The 24,379-nt window shown below is 47.6% G+C and overlaps 1 protein-coding gene across 6 annotated transcripts in view; it reads right to left on the bottom strand.

Annotated features, from left to right (window-relative positions):
• ctnna2 (catenin (cadherin-associated protein), alpha 2) overlaps nt 1-22,755 on the bottom strand; it is a 300,745-nt gene extending 277,990 nt beyond the window's left edge. For 3 of the 6 annotated variants that reach the window (XM_035529730.2, XM_035529729.2, XM_027012569.3), the window contains exons 1-2: nt 22,439-22,754; nt 6,523-6,629 (exon numbers count right to left, since the gene is read on the bottom strand). In XM_035529730.2, the coding sequence (XP_035385623.1) occupies nt 6,523-6,624 (102 nt within the window). In that variant the 5' untranslated portion in view covers nt 6,625-6,629; nt 22,439-22,754. Of the gene's footprint in view, nt 1-6,522; nt 6,630-21,850; nt 22,054-22,438 lie in introns of those variants that run through there. The other 3 variants (XM_081714771.1, XM_035529725.2, XM_035529726.2) reach the window with 3 other exon arrangements.
• Nucleotides 22,756-24,379: the final 1,624 nt, after the last annotated feature.

Genomic DNA, 24,379 nt, shown 5'->3' with positions numbered 1-24,379 from the left:
CTGGGCGCACGGGAGCAGCTGTGTCAGGGACGAGTAAGAGCTATTAATTAGTTTAGACGCCAACTTCAGCTAGTGTGCACTCTGAAAAGATAACGTGTACAGACTGCTGATGCATTGGCATAAGCAAGCAGGTCCACACACACACAAACACACACGCACGCAGATCCAACCTGCTGCAAAAAAATAACAGAATTACTAGCGAATCAATATATGCTATCTAGAGGAAAGCAACTACTTTATTTATCTACTGAATTTTCAATTCTGACGTCAGCACCTAAAGACCAGACATCAGACATGCAATTATACCTTTCTTAACCTACGATGGGTCATCCAACCTGACATCAATGAAGAGGTAAGATACTGACCCAGACACGAAGCATCCTAATGTCAGTCCCACGAACACAACAAGTCCAACTAACAGAGTTTGGTCGACTGCAATATACAAGGTCTCATTCCGGTGATTTAGGTGAGATTCCCCACATTTGTGAGAGTGCAGTGTACTAACAGTGTATAATGAAGTCTGTGGGCGCACGTGTATCACAGAGAGAGAGAGAGAGAGACAGAGGAGAAACATGGGGAGATAGAAACATGCTCTCAGGTCAGTGTAAAGTGGGCTTCTCCCTCGGTTGCTGTATGGTCACTCTGTAATCTGTTTGATTTCAGTGGGACCGCTGTTCCCAGAACTGTTGGAAGCAGGCATAGCTCTGCTCCTGCCAAGCCTGTCTACTCCCTGCACCATGCACATCATCCATGCCCACAGCAGAAACAACTGCACCGCCTGGCATACATCTGAAATAGCTTTACTCTCGGTCTCACACACACACACACACGCTGTGGGATTGAACAAGATGAAACTCTTCCTTTGCCACCAATTCCCTGGATCCATGTCGTCCTTTATAGGTGCAGAGCACCAGAAGGGAGGATGGAGTTTGTCGCTGTTGTTTATGGGTCTCTCAGAGTTGCAGGGCAGCCCTCAGCTAGACCTTGGCCTTGAGCCAACATGGCAACCGTATTAAGCCAACATGGCATCTGTAGCCCTGATTTAATATACGCCCACTGATGCTTTAATAACCGTCACAGAGTGAGAAACCGCCGAAGTAACCCGAGCGGTGCACACTAATCTTAACCGTCCAGCCTGTGGGATTCAGACGGCGGGCGCTCCTATAGGAAGCGCCACAGACTTGCTGGGAGGACCGCAGCATCAGGGCACGTGCGTCCCTCTGCACGCCTGCGTGGCCGAGCCCTTCACATAGGACGCATCGGATCGCCTCAGCTCCGAGAGGTTTTCGTGGAGTTATTTTTAAGCCGTTCAGGAAGACGGTGGAATCTGACCCAGGAACGTATCGCGTGTCTGCCGTCAGACGGAAGCACACAGGAGTCTGGGGGGAGGGTTTTTTAGTTGTCTGACAGGAAGTGTGTTCAAGCTCTTCCTCCTGAAATACATCGCGTTGCATGTGACCAGTACTGGAACCGGCAGGCGTTAATGACGGACAGCAGCCTTGACCCCGACCGAGGGCTCCTACCCCACACTTCTCCAGCTCTGATCTTGTTAAGATAATGCATCCCGTCCTGGCGAGTCATGCTGTACACCCGGTTTGGAAATCTGAACGTAATGAGGCAGGTTTCATCCCGAGAACAAAGCAGTTCCTTCTGATAGAATTGTCACGTGTCCGCTGGGAGAAGCGCAAAACGAAATGAAGAGCCTTTCTTGTGAAAATAAGGTTTAAATTCTATTTAAATCACAATACAAACTCTCTGACTCTGGTTAAGCTGGTGGAACAGAAATACACAGATCTCTTTCTCTTTGTCTCTCTCTCTCTTTCTCGCTATCTCTCTCTCCCCTCTGTTTTCTCTCTCTCTAGGCATATAGAAGCATCCAGATGAAGCATAATTAGTCCCGCGGGTGGGGGGATCTTCTGAAGCCCAGCAGTGAGTGATCGCTGCAGACCTGCCTACCTCAGCATCTCCGTCCCCGATCCCTGCTTCTGTGGCCTTTAGCCCAAGCTGCACTGTCAGAGTACTAGTCTTCTAAGAAGACTGGAACGAAGCTACAATTAAAGGGCATGCCCTCCAACAGCCACACAAAACAAGTGCGCATTAACGAGCGACGAGTCCAGAGTCTCTTCTGGCCCTTTCTGTCAAGCACTTCAGACACTCCAGTCTCTATTGATCCAAGACTTTGCAAATCGGTAGCCACGCCCCACCATGCCTGCTGCTGTGCACCGGTCCTGGCACCAGAGTATGAGCCCAGAGTGAGGGCCACCATTCATCAACCGCCACGGTGACAGACATGGACTTCCAGCCCAGTGACAGCACCCAGCCAGGCCCATACGTAGCTCCTCTCTGTCTCTTTCCCTCTCTCCTCAGCTCTGGGCCATGATGTGGGCATTGTGATCTCTCTCCTTCACAAGTGAGACAAGGAGAAACAGGTGTGAGGACAGAAACAGTTAGATAGATAGACAGAAGTCGTGTGTGCGCGTGTGTGTGTGTGTGTGTGTGTGAGTGTGTGAGGAATGATTGAATCCCTTCTGCCCCATTCACCAGTCCTGTCCCTGAAGCTCTGCCAACTAGTGCCACATGGCCACCTCCCACATCAGTTTATGGGGCTTTTCCTTCCTGGAAGCTCGGGCACACCCGGCGGCGCCCAGCTGCCGCTCCTCCCTGCATGATTCTGAGGCGTGCCTCGCCTCGAGCCGCTGAACTATTGTTTGAATTAGAAACTGCCATAAATCAAAATGACTGCATAAATTTTACCTCGGGACAGAGATGAAGAGAGCGCGTGCAGGCAGAGGGGTGTGGTCAGTGATGGAGAAAGAGAACGGGAGACATAGTGAGGCAGATGAGAGAAAGAGAGGAAGACCGCGTGAGTCTAAGATCGCGTAGAGCGTCGTAGACGCGCGAGGAGGAGTACAGATGAGGACAGAAAACAAAAAATAAGAAAGAAGAAACACACGCACGCACACGCAGACACGCACGCACGCGCGCACACACACACACACACACACACACACATTTCCAGTCTTTAGCAGCAGTGCCTTACAAAGGCCTGGACCTCTTCTGTGAGATTCTTCAAACTACTGCTGAGATACTGTTTCTGTGTGCCGAGTTCAAACCTTTTGACTAGAAGGAGGCCAAACAGACAGTCAGTGCTACCTCACAATGACAACGTGACCCAAATGTTTGGGGACCGTCTGACAGGCAGACATCAGGCTGGACTTACCCGAAAGGTTTGACCTGATCTACATAAGCTGTTTGGTCAGCTGGCTAATACCAGCTAGATCTACGACAGCACAGTTTAGACAGCCACCATGACAGCAATACTTTCACTGGCTTTACACGGCCGCTGTGCTGGAAGCAACAAACTGGATTGTTTTTGGTTTTTGTTTGCTTTGTTGTTGTTGTTGTTGAACTTTTATTGACCAATCAGATTACAGTTTTGAACCACCAGGTGCAAACCTAACAGACACAGAACGTCTTCAACCCTTCTTCCTGTAGGTGCATCACAGTGCATCAAACTTTGCTACAAAACCCCATCAATCACAACGGTAGCTTGAACACAAGAGGTTCGGCACTGGAGACTAAAATAACCTGACACCGTCCAGCGTTGCCACATCGCATGATGGGTTGTAGGAACTTCCAGAACTTTCCGTTTCAAATGACAGACAGTCCTGCGACTGGTTTGGTCCTGTTGACATGTGCAGAAAGGCCCTGTCAGCAGTAATGACATGTTCAACAGTGGCCTGTTGTGTCCTCAGGTACACGCTGACCACGTGCACAGCAACCCTGGCAAAACCCAGCCGCCCGGAGCTGACCGGAGCTGAGTTTCCACTGTAGGTCATGATTTCCCCAATAAATGTATATTAGATTACACGAGCAGTTCAGTTTCGTGTGTAAATCCTCTCTGCCCTACAGCTTCTGCTGGGAGCTGAAACTGTTGGGAGCATGTGTGTGTGTGTTTTTGTGAGCGTGTGTTTTTTGTGTGTGTGTGAGCATGCGCACGTGTGTTTCTGTGAGCAATTGTGTGTGTGTGTGTGTGTGTGTGTGTGTGTGTGTGTGTGCGTTTGTGTATGTGTATCTGTGAGTGTGTGTGTGTGTGTGTGTGTTTCTGTGTGCGTTTGTGTATGTGTATCTGTGAGTGTGTGTGTGTGTGTGTGTGTGTGTGTGTGTGTTTCTGTGTGCGTTTGTGTATGTGTATCTGTGAGTGTGTGTGTGTGTGTGTGTGTGTGTGTGTGTGTGTGTGTTTCTGTGTGCGTTTGTGTATGTGTATCTGTGAGTGTGTGTGTGTGTGTGTGTGTGTGTGTGTGTGTGTGTGTTTCTGTGTGCGTTTGTGTATGTGTATCTGTGAGTGTGTGTGTGTGTGTGTGTGTGTGTGTGTGTTTCTGTGTGCGTTTGTGTATGTGTATCTGTGAGTGTGTGTGTGTGTGTGTGTGTGTGTGTGTTTCTGTGTGCGTTTGTGTATGTGTATCTGTGAGTGTGTGTGTGTGTGTGGAGTGGAGGAGCACAGAGCGTCTGGATGAGCTATATCTCTCTCCTCCTGTCCCTGAGGATAAATATGTTTTCGTCTTTCGGTTTTTTTTTCCCTCACTCACACTCCTTCTCTCAAGCTGTGCCTGCCTTGTGTAGCCAATCACGCGCTCCCTGTGCACGACACTGTGGGGAGAAACAACTGAAACATTTTCACCGGGCGGCGCAGGGAGTCGGCTGGTTTTCACAGCCAGCATGCTGAGCTGGTGGTCAGCCAGCGCCCAAGGAGATGCTCAGCCAATCAGAGGAGGCTTTGCTGCAGAGTGTCCTGGGAGGGTGCGGCTGAAGCCAGTGGCGTGGATGGATGCTGGGGTGGGCGTGAGCACTGCTGCCCCTTCCTCGCCAGTACTGAGTGAGGGGGCGAAAAGGCAGGGGTGCCCCGGGGGGAGTTTGTTAACACGACAGGGCAGGACGGCACGGCTGATGAGTTAAAGCAGCGAGGGAGCAGCAGCTTCAACATGTGAAACGTGTGTGCGTGCACGGTAGAGTGAGGGAGAGAGAGAGGGAGAGAGAGAGGGAGAGAGAGAGAGAGAGAGAGAGAGAGAGAGACGGAGAGAGAGAGGGAGAGAGAGAGAGAGAGAGAGACAGAGAGAGGGAGAGGGAGAGAGAGAGAGAGAGAGAGGGAGAGAGAGAGAGAGAGAGAGAGAGAGGGAGAGAGAGAGAGAGAGAGGGAGAGAGAGAGAGAGAGAGAGAGAGAGAGAGAGAGAGACGGAGAGAGAGAGGGAGAGAGAGAGAGAGAGAGAGAGAGAGACAGAGAGAGGGAGAGGGAGAGAGAGAGAGAGAGAGAGAGAGGGAGAGAGAGAGAGAGAGAGAGAGAGAGAGAGAGAGAGGGAGAGCGAGAGAGCTTGTGGGGGAGAGGAAGGGAGGGAGGAATCCTCAGTGTTTCCTGATTCATCTTTCACTGTTCCTCTGTTCTTCTGACAGAGATGAGCACTCCATGGTAGTAACACTGCTGGCCCAACCATGCTGCCTGTCTCTCTCTCCTTCTGTCTCACGCTGCCTGTCTCTCTCTCTTTCTGTCTCACTCTGCCTGTCTCTCTTACTCTCCTTCTGTTTCTTTTTCCCCACCGGCCCAAATTTTAGTTCAAAAAAAAGGATTACGAAACCATACAACATGCTGAGCGCATAATCCAGAGCTCATTCTCCATTCACCCATGCCATTCACCAGAGCGCCAGTCAATAACGTTAACATTAAGCCCACACACACTCTTAAATGGAGCTGTTTATAAAGCCATAATTGCTACAATGCATTAGGCATTACAAAGAAACAAAACAAAACAAAACTTTGCCTCATTTAGTCCTCCCTGGAACAAACTCAATCACATCACCTCTCAGTACCAGAGCCATAAAAATCAATGCACTCAGAACAGAATCATTTACTCACACTGAGAAGATGGTCTGGCTTTTCTGTCTGTTTGCCGCTTCGTTTAATACAGATATAGAGTTATAAGCAATGCAGTCTGGTAGGAACTCGTTAGGCTGACACACCGACGCAAAAAACATCAGATAGCACAGAAAGCAGCGTGGTCAAGTATGGGGAAGACAGGGGTATTTGGAGCAGGACTGCTTGAGGGTAATTTAATGAGAAAACGGTCACAGGAACCAACCACTGAGCTGCCTACAATCCAGCGACAAAGAGGTCACATCTCAAGGGTTAAAGTCAAGCTGCATTCACAGAAGCTGAGGAAAGATTTTAACTTGGAACTCGTTTTAAATTTCATCCATCACGGGTTAAGATATTCTGTCAGATACAAATCTTACTTGACACAAAAAAAAAGAAAAAAAAAGGTGTAAATAAATACTACAATTCACACAATGAAGTGATTTTTTAGTGCATCCAACTCAGCTTATGAATTATGAATATTAAAATCTCATATACTACATCATGTGGCACTATATAAAGGTCACACCTTCACATCCACTGGAAAGATGAATCATGTCATACATCACGGCATTGGTCTTTAAAACAGTCCGCGTGATCGGCGGAGGGCCTCCTACCTGTGTGACCAATGGCTCCAGCAGTCTCTCAACAGTCAGGGTGCGAATCTCCAGACTTTTGGGGTCCCATTTGAGGAGAATGGGGGATGTAGCACTCGTCATGGTTACTGTGAACAACAGGAAGGGTGGGGGGGGGGTAACTGTGAGAACCGAGCGAGTGTTTCACAAGACGCTGAAGAGAGAGGAGAGGAGAGGAGAGGAGAGGAGAGGAGAGGAGAGAGGAGAGGAGAGAGGAGAGGAGAGGAGAGGAGAGGAGAGGAGAGGAGAGGAGAGGAGAGGAGAGGAGAGGAGAGGAGAGGAGAGGAGAGGAGAGAGGAGAGGAGAGGAGAGGAGAGGAGAGAGGAGAGCTCAGCACACTTCATTTCAAAAGCATAAGTCCTTGAAAGTTAAACTTTACACACAATAAAACACAGTGGATTAGGTGACATTAAACTTTACAGTGAGTTAAGACTGTAGTTTGAAAGGTAATGTCTCCTAAACGTGTGCTTTGATGCACGGAGTGTTTCAGATGGTGCAAATACGTACTTTATGAGCGAATCTGATGAGAAAAAGACAGCAAAGAAGCTGTGAGACATTTAGTATTAATCCATGATAATATCACGTCATTACGCAACCCCCTTTCACAATCAATTAGGAAGGTGTCTTTGGTTGAAGTTCAAAATCACAATGAGATTCTTGTTTGTCAAGTGTATGTGCTTAGAATTAATTTCAGAAACTTTTCTTTTTTCCAGAGATCAGGCCATTACAGCCTAATTTTAAAAACAAATTAAAAAATGTGACTTTAAACAGCCCCTTACATACACACATATAGCAAAGGCCTCCACAAAGTCCAAAGAAAGTTGCTCAGGTTTAGTCTTCCGTTCCGCAGGGTCGGAGCACGCAGACAGAGGCATAGGTTAATTGGTTTTAAACAACCAAACTCGAAGAGTCTAGCAACAGTAACGGGATTTCATCATCCCCTCCCGTATTGGAATTCAGGCGCGCGACGGCCTAGATTCTCGTCTGCTTGTCTTCTGGTGCCGGATGCCGACTATCAAAACCATATGTGGCCGCGAAGCCAGACTTGAGGCCCTTTGAACGCTACTGATGCATCGCGTCAGACGTCAGAGGTGTCTGTGCATATCAAAGACTCCAGCAAGTCAGAGATATGGAGGAAGAGAGAGAGAGAGAGAGAGAGAGAGGGAGAGAGAGAGAGAGGGCGCGGACCGAAAGGAGGAGGAATGCTCTGGGAGCTTGGGAGGTCTCGCCTTGCTCGGGCCGCTGGCTCTTGTGTGGCTCCCCGGTCCCACCCCGGTCCTGCGTCTCCACGAAAGAGCTGATTGCAAACAGAAAAGGCGCTCGTCAGAGCTTGAATGCCGTCCCGGAGGCGGAAAGACACCATCTTCAACACACTCCGTTTAACTTGCACTTACAGAGACTGTTTAAAGAGACTGAAAGGGTACGCTGTCTTCTTAAACTGCTACGAGGTATAAAACTCCCTTGCCGAATTGCTCATCTCTCAGGCCTCTGAGAGACAGGGAAAAAAAATCCCCTCATTTTTAACTCCTCTCATGAATTGCTGAAACACTGCGCCTGCACACCAAATGAACCAGGGGAGTTTGCATGGGACTAATGCCATAGAAATAGCGACAACAGACATGGAAAGGGGGGGGAGTTGGTCGTTACCATGGAGATGGGGTTAATCAGTGTCTCAGCAGGACCAGATGGGCTTTTTAAACTGTACTCTAAGAGAGATAACGAGAGAGAGAGAGAGAGAGAGAGCGCAGGAGGGATAGAGATAATTCAACACGGATCAAGGATAAACTTGAGCGTGCTGCACTATGCCTAAGCGCTAACAGTACGATGGACATGAGGGGTCAAGGGGTCGCATTTATCAAAGGCCTGATCACGTCACCAAAAAAAGAGCGCAAAGGCAAAACCAGAACGTGCCAAAACACGGCGAGCTTATGGGTTCCGCACAGATGTTTCGTAGACTGGACAGAGCCTCGTGGTAGACACCAAAGAGCACGTGACCGTCCTGACGCCTCGGGAACAGGCTACCATTTGCCGACATTTTCGGAGGCAGGGCCGCTAACATTCTGTCCGCGTGCGTGCATGCGTTTGCCCGACGCTGTGTCTGTCTTCACGCCTCGTGCCATTCGTGGTGAGAAGATCCTCCTTTTGCCTCACACTTCGAGACAGCACTCGGAGCAGATACGCCTGCCAAGGCTGGAGGAAGCCAGAGCACGTCTCCATTAATAGCGCCTGAGAAAATGACTTGCTCTGAAAAGGCGCACGACCTTCCGCGATTGTCAGACGAGGAAAACGTTTAGTGAGGATGTTGGCAACTCTGATGGAGCCGTCTGAGGTGTACGTGCACCTCCTCATGAACCTGCACACCGACTGAAACAAACGAACGCATTAGTAATTTGTGGCGTCTTCAAGACCTCGGGATCTCTCGGCATCGTGAACTTCCCCGTGTCCCCGTTCCCCGTTCTCAAGCACAGGCTCCCTGGATCAGTCCAAACTCCTCCCAGTCCCAATGTCCTCCAAACATGGAAACAGCACATTGTGTCTGCTCTGTTGTTTCAGAGTCACAGGTCGTCAGAGTCACCGAGGACATAAGACTGATGAGATGTAGCTTTTCTTATGGCTCTGAAGGCATTGGTCAGGGCTCATGGAACGGTCCGTGTGTGTGTGTGTGTGTGTGTGTGTCTGTGCGCGCATGTGTCGTGCGTGTGTGTGCGTACGCTGCTAGGCTGATTGCCGGTGATCCAATATGTTAGAGCTGAACGTGACAGTGCAGAAAAGCCGGAGTGGAGATTGATTTTACTGTCATAGATGCAGACAAAGTGCAATAAGAAGCTTTAAAACAGTATTTTTCACTGGATCAAAGTGCCATTACTCCCATTCAATGTCACACAGGCACTTTATCACAGTGCCAGTTATATACTGGCCATCAGTCATAAGGCAGACATTCGCACACACATACACACACACACGCACACACACATGCACACACACACACGCACATGTATGCAAAGAAAAAATACCAAAATTAAACCATGAAATTAAAAAACTTGGCCCATAGGTAAAACTGGTTAGAAATGCCTGTAAATAGCCACTAACTGTCCACTGAACCAACTCTCACAATCACCCTAACGCTGTTAACAGAGTAGAGTAATAGAGAGGACATGCTCTTAATACCTTATACACACACACACACACACTCACAAACACATATACACACACACACTCACACACACACACACACATATAGACACACACACACATACAAACACACACATACACACACGCACATATAAACACACACATACACTCACACACACATATAGATAGACACACACACACACACACTCACACACATATAGACACACACACACACACACAAACACACACACAAACATGCATACAAACACACACACGCACGCACAAATGCACGCACATGCACGCACACACACACACACACACACACACACAGTGCTTCCATTAGCAATGACACCTCTGACCTCTGTTGTCCACTCCAACTCTTCCCTGACCTCAATATCCTACTGCAAAAGGTGTGTGTGTGTGTGTGTGTGTGTGTGTGTGTGTCCAAGAAATGGAACAAGAGAAGCAGAAAAAGAGATAAAAAAACATTGGTAACAACAGCGACTTTTCTCATGAACAAAAGAGTCTTGTTTTGGTTTAGCGCAATGTCATGCATGTTTAAGGTCACTTTGATGTTGTGTGTGTGTGTGTGTGTTGGGGGGGGGTGAACAAGGCCATTAAATCACTCCACCCCTCTGGGGACACATCCTCTGACCTCACCACTCTTCACGGCGCCTCCGCCTTAAGCCCCAAACCCGAAGCTCGTCTCTGGAGTGCCCTGCGAGCAGCGAGGATTAAAGTTTAAATTAACTCCAACAAAAATTTCTGATGAGAAACCAGAGAGAAGCTGGCGGGCACGACCGACTGCCCTGAATGCCTGTTAAAACACCTGAGGGGTTTCTATAAAAGTTGTGTGTGCACTTCAGCCCTGAGCCTGCAATCAGGGCCCCACCCACAGTTCCACTCTCGCTAGTCCTCCAAAGAATCTAATGCTTGCAATAAACCAAAAGAAAGCTGCAGCACAGGTATTCAAATCTGTTATTCGAAGCCAAATTCGGTTATGGAATTTCACTGACCACTGACAGCTGGATAAATGGCTAATGTCACTGGCTAGCCAGTTTGCTATCACACTTGCCTAGTAGGTAAAGAGAAGGAGGAACTTCTAGGTGTGTTTTTAGGTGTACAATTACATACTATATACAGTTTCCTGCCAAGCACAGTTTGACAGCTACCCTCTACCTGTTCAGTATCTGATCACGTGACCAGTCGGACGGGCTCTAATTGGGTGCAAAACCCAATTGCAGTAACACGGTGGGTGTTGGGTTTGGTGCTGATACAAATTGATCAGGCCCAACAGAGTTGCTGGAGTTTTTAAACACATCTACATCACTCCTGGATTGAGAATGGTCCAACCAATACATCCAGCCAACAGAACCCAAACCATGAGGGAGGGATGCAGAAAGAGGAACACAAACTACGGCAACAGATGAGCTTTTCCCACGACTGCTAGCAGTCCCCTCAGTTCTCAGGGGAAGTGCTCCAAAGTCTTAGAGTGGTGCTGTGTTTGTCACACTGTCACCAGCGCCATGGTAATGCTGAGGATGAAGATGAGGAGAGGGGAGGAAGGATTTGAGCCACCCCCACCACCCAACACCAATCTCACGGGACGTAAACCTTTCTCTCTCTCTCTCCCTCTCGCTCTCTCTCTCCTGTACGCAAGCCGTGCTTTTTGTGACATACAAAGTCACAGGGGAGAGACACGAGTTGGGATGCAGGGGTTATGGAGAGGGGAAGTTGGAGCAGGGCTGGAGAGGAAGAAAGGATGGAGGGAACAGTCAAGAATGAACTAAAAGAGTGGAAAAGAGAAAGGGATAAAGGATGTGTGAGAGAGAGAAAGTGTGTGTGTGTGTGTGTGTGTATGTGTGTGTGTGTGTGAGAGTGTGTATGTGTGGGGGGGGCGCAGATAAACACTACCCTACCAGCCAGGACCGTGGTGGACTGTTCTGGAACATGACAGTGTCTGGCAAGGAAAAGCACATCAGACAAAAGCCTTTGTGAGCCTGAGGTGGTCCCTGCCAACGGCTCACATCCACCATGCTTTTCTCAGCATGACCGAGGAGCAGCAGGACGCACGGGATGTCCTTCCAGGTGCTGCCATCGCTTACTGCTTCTCATTAAAAGCGTGAGCAGCAAATTGCTGATCACAGCTGCTCCGATTATAGGCAACGGCTATGTGGCTATGATGTCCTTGTCGAAGCACCTATAGTGAGGGCTTTTGTGTCCCCACAGCTTGTGTGTGCGTCTGAGTGTGCGTCTGTGTAAAACGTAAACGGCACAGAAAGTTCAGTCTTTTCTCTGTTTCCCTCTCTCCCCGAGTCTGAGATTCCTGGCTGGTATGTCACCACAGAAACAGTCCCCGTTCCCTCTCATGCAGACACACACGCCGGAATAACAAATGGACATTCCGCTAGCGCTACCACGCAACATTCCACTTGGAGCTGCTCCGGCTCACAACAATGCTCCCGAGAAGTGGGCATGGCCACGTGCAAAATACCTTACGAGCACCAGGGATGACACAGTGAAGTCTCACCCCCTTTGACCACCACCTCTCTGGGCTACTGAAGACACACCACCCACAAATCCCAGTGTTGGCAATCGGGACAAAAATTACATTCTTTATCCAATTGCAGTTTGTTAATGGGGTGCACCACTGCATGCAGAGCAGTGTGTGTGTCCCAGTGAGGCGGCGGGTGTGCTGTGGAAACGCTACTGAACTCACCCCGTGCTGTATTTCTAAGTCAGGCATGAGCTAATGACACAAATATAGTGGGAAGGAAGGCAAGAGTCAGGATACAGATAAACACGTACAGGCCAGCGGTGTCATAGCTAAACATAGTAATGCAGTCGTGATAAGTGGGAGAGAGCTTTAATCTGATCTCCGGCTCATCGGAACACCGCAGGCTTTGCTAATACGCAGTAAGAGGACCTCAAATCACTGAAGATAACGGAAAAAGTCGTCCGGAAAATAAAACACAGCAAACGAATAGTTGGGAGGTGGAGGAATCCTGCAACACAAACAAATGTGGAAATCATTAAACCCCATCAAAAAGCAAAAGGTTGTAGCTAAACATTTAGTCGAGACATTATAAAACAGGACTCAGAACCAATCTGATTCTGATATCTGATATCTTTGATCACAGCTAAATGTTTGGTTTTAGAAGAATCAGTGGGATCGGCTAGCAAAGTCCTTGTGCAACAGAGTGCAGATGGTATGTAATGCCCTACATACAGCCCAGCTAGCATGTATATCGCTTAAGTTAGCTCCAGCTCCCTGGTTAGCACATTCATACCTTTAGCTGAGCTACAGCCATCGCTACTGCATTTAAGACTCAAGCCAAACTTTACCCAAAGTCTGCGTTTCTTCACTTAGACCTCAGGGTCCAACAGGCGGTCCATATTCCTTTTTCCCAGCTCCCTCTGTGCCTGGACCAGTTATTTGGAGCTCTTAATGGCTTAATGGAAGCTGGGGAAGAGGAAAAAGTGTGGTCCGCCTGCTGGGCCCGACGTACTAGACTGTGAAACGCTAACCTCTCTAACATGAGAAGTCAAGGGACTAAAGAGAAAGCAATTAGGACCACACAAGTCGGAAATATGCTACAGGGTTTCACGCAGCTTGGCCCTTTCAGACTCCCCTCAAGGGTTTCCCCTCGTCACACCTGCTCCGTCGTCACGGCAACAGGCGAAGGCCAATCACCTGAAGACTCCTGACATGCCCTAGACTGACATCTCAGAAAAGTTTGACGGGCGATGCGGCATGTGAACGTGGGAATGACAGCTCGTGCCGAGGTGGAGCCGAGATCTTGGGAGACACCTTCGGCCGTCTCGAATATCTCGAAGATATTCAAAGAAATCTTCTTGCTTCGGTCTTCATTTGAACTAAACAAGTTCTGTTTTTACTGTATGTAGCAGGCATTTACATAGCAGGCCCTTTACTGGCTAATCTAATCTTAAATCTATGCGTATCATTCTTAGCCTCATAAACCTGCGTACCCCAGGGGGCACTGCTGTGCTCTATTGGCATGTTACCAACATGGCGCTAATATGGTGTGTGTTTAGCATAAGAGACGTGTTCTTAGGAGACTGTTGTCTTCTCTGCCTTAATGTGCTCATCAGCCTTTGACAAGTAAGACAGCAGGAGTTTGACATACCTGGAATAAAACAGCTCACTCCCTCTCTCTTCCTTTTGCTTACAAAGACTAGCTCTGCACCTAAAGGCCAATACCTTTAAGATGCTTAGTTCTGAGATTATATTAATGAATTGCATACCTCTTGTTATAAATAAATGCACATGGAATATACTCTATATGTTTAAACTATTATAAGAAAGCTTGAAAGCATCGTTGAATAGGAAAACAGCTCATTAACAAAGCAAAATAAATACAAATTGTTCTAATATTTTGATTGGCTTTCCCCCACAAATGCAATAATTTATGCAAAAAACATTATTGTTCATTTGAAGTTAAAAAATCTATATGTAACACATTAAAGCTGTCTGTAGGTTAGAGAGACAAGCAAACACCACCATACGGACAATCAGACTGAGTCCAAGTGGGATCAGTGGAATTCACTCAGGAGGAATAATGAACTACACAGCGCACACTATATAGTACACATGGCAGGACTCTTTACAGAGATGTCCACGTGTTTGTAGTCCAGCCACTGACTAACAGGCAGGGAAGCCCCTCTGCAGCTACTGTCTCACTTTCAGAGCCTTAAACGGGTGTCTCATTTTCAGAGGGTCGAGCTTTAAAAAATTTTCTCTTAGGAAGTTGTCACTTAGGAAGGTTAAATGGGAGCCCCATCTGCTATGCCAAGGAGCTGCTCCTTGGTGTGGTGGTGAGCATTAGAAAAAAACTCAATACTTACACTTGGAAGAAGAACAAAAATACAAATGGTGTTTCAAGTCATGCATGCAATTTGAGAAAAAAATATCTTGGTACTATAAACAGTTATGTGAACGGTCCTGTTTTTTACTGGTTCCCTCTCTGCTGAGAAAAAGATTCTCCCTTTGCCACTGTTACTCTGTTATGTGATTATACAAGTGTGTGGAGTTCAAGCCCATTAAAGCATGCAGGGAGATTTCTCTTTATTGCCTTGCTGTGACAAATGACCTGCCACCACTGGCCTGGTTTTTTATAGTACGCAACTGCAGAGCAAATAGGCACAAAAAAAAAAAGGCAAAGAATCAAACTTCTTGGGTGTGAATTCATTAAGTCCAAGTTAATTGTTTCTTGGGGAGAAAGGTCAGCTGGCAGACACGCAGTGAAGCCCATCAGTATCCCTATACGCCTGTATAAGGATTTGTATGTATGCACTGCAGCGTGGTGTGCCACACACGTGAGAATCAAGGACAGGTCCAAAGCAGGGACTCATTAAGAGTTCAAAGTGGAATCAAAAATCTATTTCAAAAATAAAAGTCTTATTATAAAAAGTAATACTAATTACTACAGTGTATATACAATATTTAGATAGATAGATAGATAGATAGATAGATAGATAGATAGATAGATAGATAGATAGATAGATAGATAGATAGATAGATAGATAGATAGATAGATAGATAGATAGACAGATAGATAGATAGATAGATAGATAGATAGATTTGGGACTTTACACACCAGGTTGTCAGAGAAACAAGATATGTTTCACACAGAGGTCCTTCATCAGCTGTGCATGCAAAGTGCTGTTACACACACACACACACACACACACACGCACACACACACAGAATGCCACTTTCTTTGAGACACCTACCCTTTCACAACTGGAGCTTCTCTGTACGGAAATTAGATACGTGACACCGGTGTGTAGCATAAAATCAGATGAGAAAGTGTTGTGTGGATCAAGTGTGTGTGTGAATCCACATTAGGATGGGACAATCGAGCAATATGGATGATTTGAAGCATGCCAGCTGGGTCCATACTGCTAATCTTGTGTGTTAACGAGAGTTTAGCGAGAATGGCGTGATCCAGCAAAAGGGGATTCTGTGGAACTCAGAGGAGGACGTCAACAATCGTTCAGAAGAAAAGACGAGGCGCAGGCAAGCAGAATGCAGCCCGGTATAATGCTGGAGCTCCAACTAACGTGTCCAAACGCACATCCCATCTTTCCTATTACAGGAGACCACCAGTTCGAGTGCCACCGCTGTCTAAAGGAAACAGGAAGACAAGATTCCAGTGAGCAAAAGAGTGCAAACACCGGATCACACAGCAGTGAGAAAACACAACCTGGTCAGATGAATTCAGATCTCCGCTGCACCATGCTGATAGGAGGGTCGTGATTAGCCGTGTGCAGCAAAAAATCCATTAGCCCTTCCTGTCCGGTGTCAACAGCTCAGACTGGTGGAGGTGGAATAATGATGTGGAAAATGTTTTCCTGGCACACTGGGGCCTCCGATACCCACGGATGGACATTTGGACAGTAGGGCTCACCACAGCATTGTGGCTGACCAAGTTCATCCCTTCATGACAGCGGTTTACCCTGTTGCAGGAGGACACTTTCTGCAGCACAACGCACCATTCCACAAGGTTCGGATAGTCATGGATTAGTTCCAGGAACATGAGAGTAACTTTTCCTTCCCTGGCCTTCATGGTCCCCAGATCTTAATCCAATAGAGCGTCTCTGGGACCAGGTAGAACAGGCTGTTCTGAGCATGCCAGTACCTCCGACGAATCTGCAGTAATTGCGAGAAGCTGACCTGTCTGCACGGGCCAAGATTTCTGCAGAAGGATTTCAACATCTAGTGGAATCTATCCCACAATGAACTGCTGCATTTCTGAAGACCAAAGGATGTCACATGCTTCTCGATGGGTGTCTCTAAGAAAGTGGCCATTCAGGGCATATTTTACGCACGTAGCATGATGCCTAATGATATTCAAATGATACTTTAAATGATTTAGCATCTCACAAGAAACCTGCTAGCTGGCATGTTTCAATCAAGACTACAATTTGACTAAACATCTCTGCCACTGACTAAAGCAGAATTGGTTTTGGTTTTGATTACAGGCAAAACTGTGTGGAAATTGTCCCATCTCCAAGATTAATGTTCAAAACATGAAATAGGATTTCTGCTCCCTGTTTCACATTTCAAAGCATATTAACCACAAACCACTGGCTTCCTAAAAATAACCCTTGTGCAGAACACTGAATCTTAATTTTGTAGTTGGCACAAATGATCATGTCTGTTGCCCTAACAACATTGCAACCAGTCTAAGAGAGGTCCGCTAAATAAACAGAGAGTCTTCAGAATGTATGAAACAGACTTCAGTGTCTCACTGACTCTCCATGTGATGCACTGCACACAACCTGAATGGCGGTGCCCATCTGTCCCATGCAACGCATCCATAAAGCCTCAGTGGGGGGCGGGGGGGGCCTGTGTTTAGCTTGTCTAAAAGCGTAGTTGCTGCTGCTTTTAGCCGTGCTAGGACGCCCTGAAAAACCTGCTGACCCGACACCGCTTCTGACTGACGGGATATTTTCCGCTATAAGTAGCTGAGTGTGACCGAGCTGCCGGAAGCCATTCATTTCCAAGGAGAAGGGCAATACAACCGGAGACACCACAGCAACAGAACCGGAGAACAGCAGCAGGGCATGGGGTGGGGTGGCTTGTTCCTGAAGCAGGCTTTTACAGCCCAGATGTGTGAATGGATTCAGTCTCACTTTTTATTCACAGAGCAGCGGCAGCACATGGGATACTACAGAGACAGGGGCAGGGGCAGGTTTTCCTGAGAAGAGCTCCAGAAAAGAGCTTCCGTAGGCGGGCGGGCTGCATTGCTCATCACGTTGTGCAGAGTCTTGTTTAAGCTCTGAGGTTGAAAGGCCAAAAGATCACCAAGGTCAGTCTCAATGGACACGTACCATTAAAACTAAAGCAGAACTGCACAGTAATGCTAATCAAAGTCTAAGGGTTACAGAGATGGGGGAGGGTGGGATTTTAAATGGCAATATAAGAATGAACACACAATGCCATGTGCCGTTATGTCTACAGAAAGGAATTGCATGCAGCGAGGATTAACACAGAGTGTTACAATACAAAAGAGGACTGAAGTAGAGAAAGAGATGGGAAATCATGTGACCATCAGGAAAAATACTGATTGGAGATACACAACAGAGGGAGTGTGTGTGTGTGTGTGTGTGTGTGTGTGTGTGTGTGTGTGTGTGTGTGTGTGTGTGTGTGTGTGTGTGCGTGTGTGTGTGTGAGACAGACAATAGAGGGGGTTAAGGGCAGACTCTCCCAGCCTGTCCACACCCTCCAGGCACAGTGTGTGCTCTGCTGGGGTTCGGATATGAGACCAGGGGGATAAAAGAATAAAAGATGGGATACAACAAGAAAAACAGGAGGCCAGGGACAGGGGAGAAGGGGAGAGAGATGGAGAGAGAGAAAGAGAGAGAGAGAGAGAGAGCGAGAGAGGGAGAGGGATACTGATGGGTTTCACTCCGTATCTGCCAGCTGACCAACACATGGCCAAGCGCCTCATGCGTTACACCAAGTGCCCTTAGAGAGGCGCATGGAGAGAACAGATGGTACCGATCGCTGACGAAACACAGACGAGGAAGTCCGCTAAAGTTGAGAGCTGTGATCTATGAAACTTTATTAAATGGCTTAAAAAAAAAAAAAAAAAAAAACTTTATATTTTATTTCACCAGCCAACAGGGTTAACAGCTGCTTATGAATGTGTATAAATACGGTGGACATCACATCTCCTCCTGGACCTCTACCCTCCTACACGGCTCACGTTCAAGACCGAGTTCCTCCACTAAATCCATGTAATCAGGTTCTTATGAAGATCCTCATTAGCTGAACAGGGTGCCTTGGAATAGGATTTGGACTAAATCCCTGCAGAAATGCGCCAATCTAGGTGCAGCCTTGGTGAACACTAAAATTCAACCGGGCTGTCTATGTGAGCCCTGAGGCCTGTTATTGGTCAGCGCCGTGCTGACCAATCAGGAGAGCAGCTACAAGTGCAGGTTTGACAACAGGTATTTTACCCACAGGTATTTTATGAACAGGTATTTTACCCACAGGTATTTTACCAACACGTATTTTCTTACATAAAGAGAGTCTGTCATGGAAGGCAGCTTCTGAGAAGCATGGGAGAGACATCAGTCTCCTTTTAAAAATAACACACACGGAGCACATGTACATATGTACACAGGTACAAAGCGAGGATGCTCAGAGGAACACAGAAGGTCAGCTGTCTGTCCACCTAAGGCCAGGAGACCCCTGGTGAGATTACACCCCTGGAAAAGTCTTTGCTAAGCATGGGATACAAAGGGAGGCCCGGAAATATGGCAGGAAGTGCATCTATGTCACCTGGAAGCACTTCTGTGGGACACCCGACAAGATCAGTAGGCCTGGTTTACCACCCTACTGACTGATCTCAGAAGTCCGCAATCTCTGTAATACGGGTTGTGTCACGGACTACTAACATCATACCGTACATCATGGAAGGTGCTGTCAGAGACTTGCCTCACAAAGTCACTTTTTTCTGCTTATCTTATGTTACCTCCATTTAATCAGTAAAGGAAGAACATGAAGTCATTTTTCATAGTTCCATCAGTTCCACCAGAAACAACCATGCTGAGCTCTGGTCACGTTCCAACGTGTCAAGATTATCTTAGCAATATTAACGGTTAACGCACCGTAATCCCTCAATTCAAAATAGGTGGGGTGGGTGTGTCAAGCTTTTCAGATTTCTTGGTAGTAGAAACCTGGCTGACGTACTGCCTGTCATGCTGCCTTTTAAAATGGCTGAGCTTACGTTTAGGTGGTGCTAGTCCAAGCATGAGAAAGAGAGGAGCAGATAGCTCTGGCTCTGAAACACACTGGAACATCTCCAGAAGAACCAGAAACTATGGCTTTCATCAAGCCTGTTCATCTCTGGAGACTCTAACGCCTCTGTAGAACTCTCTTTGATGCGCAACGAATAACACAACCGATTAATTCATTAATGAATTAACAAAGGCCCACCATAAATTTTAATGATGGTGATTAAGACTTCATCAGTGGTCTTTCACCCCTTAATTAGTGGGCTTGTCATAAGAAAGTTGCTGAACTCAACTAGGCTGTTTAAACAAGCAGACTACAACATAACACTGCAAATTATTTAAAACATTTACATATTTTCAGCATTTGGCGGGTGCCCTTGTCCAGAGTGACTTACAGAAGTGCTTTGTGATCAAATACATATCCTCATTCCTACCACAGATAAAGCGGACAAGAAGACAGGTAAACGTTTTGAGTGTTGTTTGTTTGTTTGTTTGTTTGTTTTTAAGTGCATATTTAGACTAGCTGACTTTCCTTGAAAAGATGTCATATCAAATCTAGGGGGAAATGCTAGAGATGCTGCTTTTATACTTTTATAAGGTATTATATACTATTAGAGAGAGAGAGAGAGAGAGTGTATACTACAATGTTCCCTTCTTCTCTTTATATATGTAATGGGTATACTACAGTGGAACCTTTTTCTATACCATTCTCTGTGTAGTAGGTATACTACAATACTACATTTTGCACTGGCCACGGTGTAATCACCTAAACTGCATTCAGGACCCAGTTCCTGTTCAAGCTTATTGTGTCAGAAGAAAGCCCTGAATGGTCATACCAAACACAGCCCATGGACCCACCCCATCGTCAACAGACTATTCCACAGTGCTGGAAACAAGTCAGCTCTCCATACATGCTTGTATAGGATGCAATCAATAGGTTGAAATCAATGCCCTTGTAGCAGAGGGGTAGTATTGATCCCAAACGCTGCCCGACGCTCGTGTGTGGCTTTCCTATCCAGAGAGTTGCACGAATCTCCAGGGCAGGCCTGTACTGAACCAAGCTGCAAAAGTTGTTATTATTATAAGAGGCTTGTCTTAGCACAACAAGCCACGAGCTCAGGCGTGGAGACGCCATGGCGACCGGCATCTCCGTGGTTAACCAGGCGCTCTAGGCTCAAGCAGATCGCCCCCTGTGGCTGTATGCAGCGGTGCAGACAGGTGCTCTGCGTGTTCACTGTTATACTGAAGGAACTGAAGCGAACCAGTAATTATGTTGAGAGCGTGAACATTGTGTCCAAACAGCACCGTGGCTGAAGAGGCCGGACAGGCTTTCTTAGTAGCATTTGTGTTTATGAGCGGAAGTGATTTAATTAAAGGTGTCAGGATTTTCTCAAAACCTTCCGTGGTGGATACAGACACAATACTGTGAATGTCATTCTCAACAAGCCAGGCAAAAAAATAAACTCAAGACATGTGTTTATAAACTAAATGCCACTAAGAAAGTGCAGTCAGTCAGCCTATTCTGATTTTTGTTCATTATATCACCGTCAAACTTGTTGGCCATGGTGTTGCTTGGACACGGTCCTCTGTCTGACTGGCTTCTGTGAGTACACGTTGCTCGTGTTGTTTATAAACCTCACCAGTACGCGTCTATGCCAGCCCAAAGTTCCAGGGCTAAATGCAGCACACCCAGGCGCTCACACCCTGAGCATGCCTGTCTCGGCTCCGGTTACAGCAGGACACAGCCACGAAGCACACACGGGACGCCGACGTCTACTGTACTGGGACACAGTAGGCCTGTAGTGGGGAATTCTGTCAGCGCGATTCAAAGAAGAGTCTCCAACATGTGAGACATTAATGGTAGAGGAAGGGGAAGAGCGTTCTCTCTCACATACAGACAGAGAGGCAGAGAGGCGGACAGGCTTTCTCTCTCGCGCGCACACACACCTAAACAAGCCTGGGCTCTCTCTCTCTCTCTCTTTCTCTCTCTCTCCCTCTCTAACACACACATTATGCAACATAAGTTGCTTGTCTGCATTGTATAAGCTACTCTAAGGTGACAAAGTAAGATATTATTAAAAAATCAATAATTAATTAAATAACAGTTTATTGTAAATTCAGTTTCTATTACAGAGCATTAACATTCATCCTAAACATCTGCTCGCGCACTCTGACGAGCCGACTTGGCTCTTATATTTTTTCCTTTCTTATTAAGGTTTTCCTAACAACTTCGAAAACAAACACTGTTACAAATCCAAACGTTGCCTCTATCTGGACACAAGCGTGCAGGCACGCGCTGCAAGGAAAGGCGCAAGTAACGGGATCCACGTAACGGCTACGGCATGTCCAACGACCCGCTCTTGCATACGGTTTTAAACGTCACCTCGCCTGTGCTCGCGCTGACACTTACCCTTTCCCAAGACAGTCCGAGCAGAGCGCAAATGTGACGGGTTTGAACGGGATTTTCCGCAAGTCTAAGGACCGACACAACAATGTTAGGCAGACAAAGAATAACGGGACCTCAGATGAGCACGGGAGCCGCACCGACGGGAAGGGCGCGTCTGTCCTGCAGACGCCCGGTCTCGCTTAGCGTGACCACGTCTCTGCGCGCTACGGCTCGTTCTTCCCTCCGCGATCCAAAAAACAAAAAAACAACAACAAAAAAAAAACAGGTTTTAATTGGGCTTTTCAAAGCTGTTCATCGCACTGGGAGGGATAGCACGGATGCTAGTAAGGCTACCCGGGATTCAGCAGAGCCGTGCACACGGATGGGAGGCGCGCGCCGGTGTAGCGGATGCCCAGCATCACCGGAGGGTGGGGGGGGGGGGGTTCGCTCGCGCACAGCGGGCTCGTCGGTGATGCAGGGGTTAGAAACTGTGTCAAACGGAGACACGCGAACCGAGGGACGTCTCCTAGCGAGTGAGGCTGAGGGTGTGCGAGAGCCTCCCCGGGCTGCCTGCTCCTGCAGCGGTGCGCGCGGACTCGAGGCACATCTTACCTTCCCAAGATGACAGCCCCGCTATTCCAGCAAAACGCCTCCGAGCAATGCGTCGCACTCACGCGTGTCTCCAGCCGCGCGTCTCTTTGGCTCTGCAACTACAGCGACAGCGATATCCTCTCCCCGCTTTCTTTCTTTGTTTTTGTTCTGTTTGCTTGTTTTAAAGAGATGGAGGCAGGAGGAATCCACGCGTCGCTGTCGGTATCTTAGGAAATGCCCGTCTCTCTGCCGCTCCCTGCCAAATAATGATTCCCCCCCACCTCCCTGCTCCCACCGACGCTCCAACCACAGAGGAGGCAGGTGCCGAGTATGCGCGCGGAGAACCGTGTGCTACCAGACCGTCGAATGGCAGCGGCCCGCGCGAGGCCGCATGCGCAGTGCGCGGAGCACGGGCGCAACCTAGCATCGGCCGGGGCGAAAATCACGCCCGCGTGCGGCTTTGCTAAATAGTGCTCTCGAGCGCTCCAGAAGCGCGCCTGCGCGACGGGGCGAGCGTGGAAGAGCGACGCCGTGCAGAGCTGCCGAAGTTCTTCGTTTGCCTTCAGTCACGACGTGAAACACGCAGCGGCAATGCCCAGCGCTCGGGACTTCGAGGCGTATTTTTTAATGGTCTTTATATTGGGGAGGGAAAAAAGAAGAAGAAGAAGAAGAAGAAGAAAAAACAAATTTGAATAAGCGAAGCGAAGCCAAAGAAAACACAAACGTAGTATGCAAACGCACGCGCGCCTTGAGTCTGAATTGGCCCTCGCCGGGGTGTTTACCGTGCCGGGCCACGCGGCTGTCACAGGGACTGACATTCAGAGGGACCTCACACACTTGACTAGGGCTGTGTGCGTGTGTGTGTGTGCGCATTCATACGAGGGCTCACCAAGGGCAGCCACGATTTGATGTTTTTCCATCACATATGCGTCAAGTTGTTTACTCCTTGCTTTGCAGGTGTGCACGCACGCACAAAATAAATAAATAAACAAACAAACCCCACAGAGAGTCATCCAGCATCGCTATTACTGCATAGCACACCCTTGCATAATTATTAAGCCTATAACATAAGGCCCGGGGACGTGTGAAAGATCGGCTACCGCCACATATGGAACTATAAAACTATGAAGTATATAACTATAAAAACCCACGCTAGCTGAGCATCTGCATGGTAGAGACTTTTCTATTTTTTATATTTTATTTTGGCTCTGCTGGGGACCAGGCAGAAGCCACAACGAGTGTGATGTACATACGTTCACGGTGTCCCACGTGTTAATAAAATCAAGAGGAAACAGGAGAGAGGGCGCGTGCTAGCCTTCGAGCATCACGCAGGGTTGCCCGTGATGAAGGAATGACTGTTGAACGTAGCTGGGTGGGAATCCTCTTTTTTGTAAAGCACGCATTAGCAATCCCCTCCACTTCCTCTAAATCTACTGCTACAGACATTATATTTTCCCTCGCGTGTTTTTTTTTTTGTTTTGTTTTGTTTTACTTGTGAAATATAAGCAATTAAAACGTCTGCATGTTCATTTCCTTTGGACTATGCTGGATGTACAGGGTTGGGTTTTTTTGTTTTGTTTTGTTTTGTTTTTACAAATTTATTCCAGGCACGTGGATATTGACCAACGGCTGGGCAAATAATGTAATAAGGACATTACGACGCACTGTTACATTACAGTTCATTAACTGGCTATGTTGAATGAAGCTGTTGTTTTGCCATAGAAGCATTGTGTGTGTGTGTGTGTGTGTGTGTGTGTGTGTGTGCCATAAAGCAGAGCTTTCTGCCCCAACAGCTTTCTGTATAAGCCCCGTCTCACAGACCAGGGCTGCAGGGATGACAGCTGAGACCAGAGTGGAGCTGGTGCATTTGCACGCCATTGGGAAGCCAACAACGAGCGGGGAATTACGGCGCTCCCAGCTTGCGCTTAAAGGGGAATTAGGCTCGTGCGTTTGTAAGAGTCG

The sequence above is a fragment of the Electrophorus electricus genome, chromosome 5, assembly GCF_041902795.1.
Source record: "Electrophorus electricus isolate QZ-2024a chromosome 5, ASM4190279v1, whole genome shotgun sequence".
Classification (NCBI taxonomy): Eukaryota; Metazoa; Chordata; class Actinopteri; order Gymnotiformes; family Gymnotidae; genus Electrophorus; species Electrophorus electricus.
Note: the sequence above shows the minus strand (reverse complement) of the source record. Positions and strands in the feature narration are given on the sequence as shown.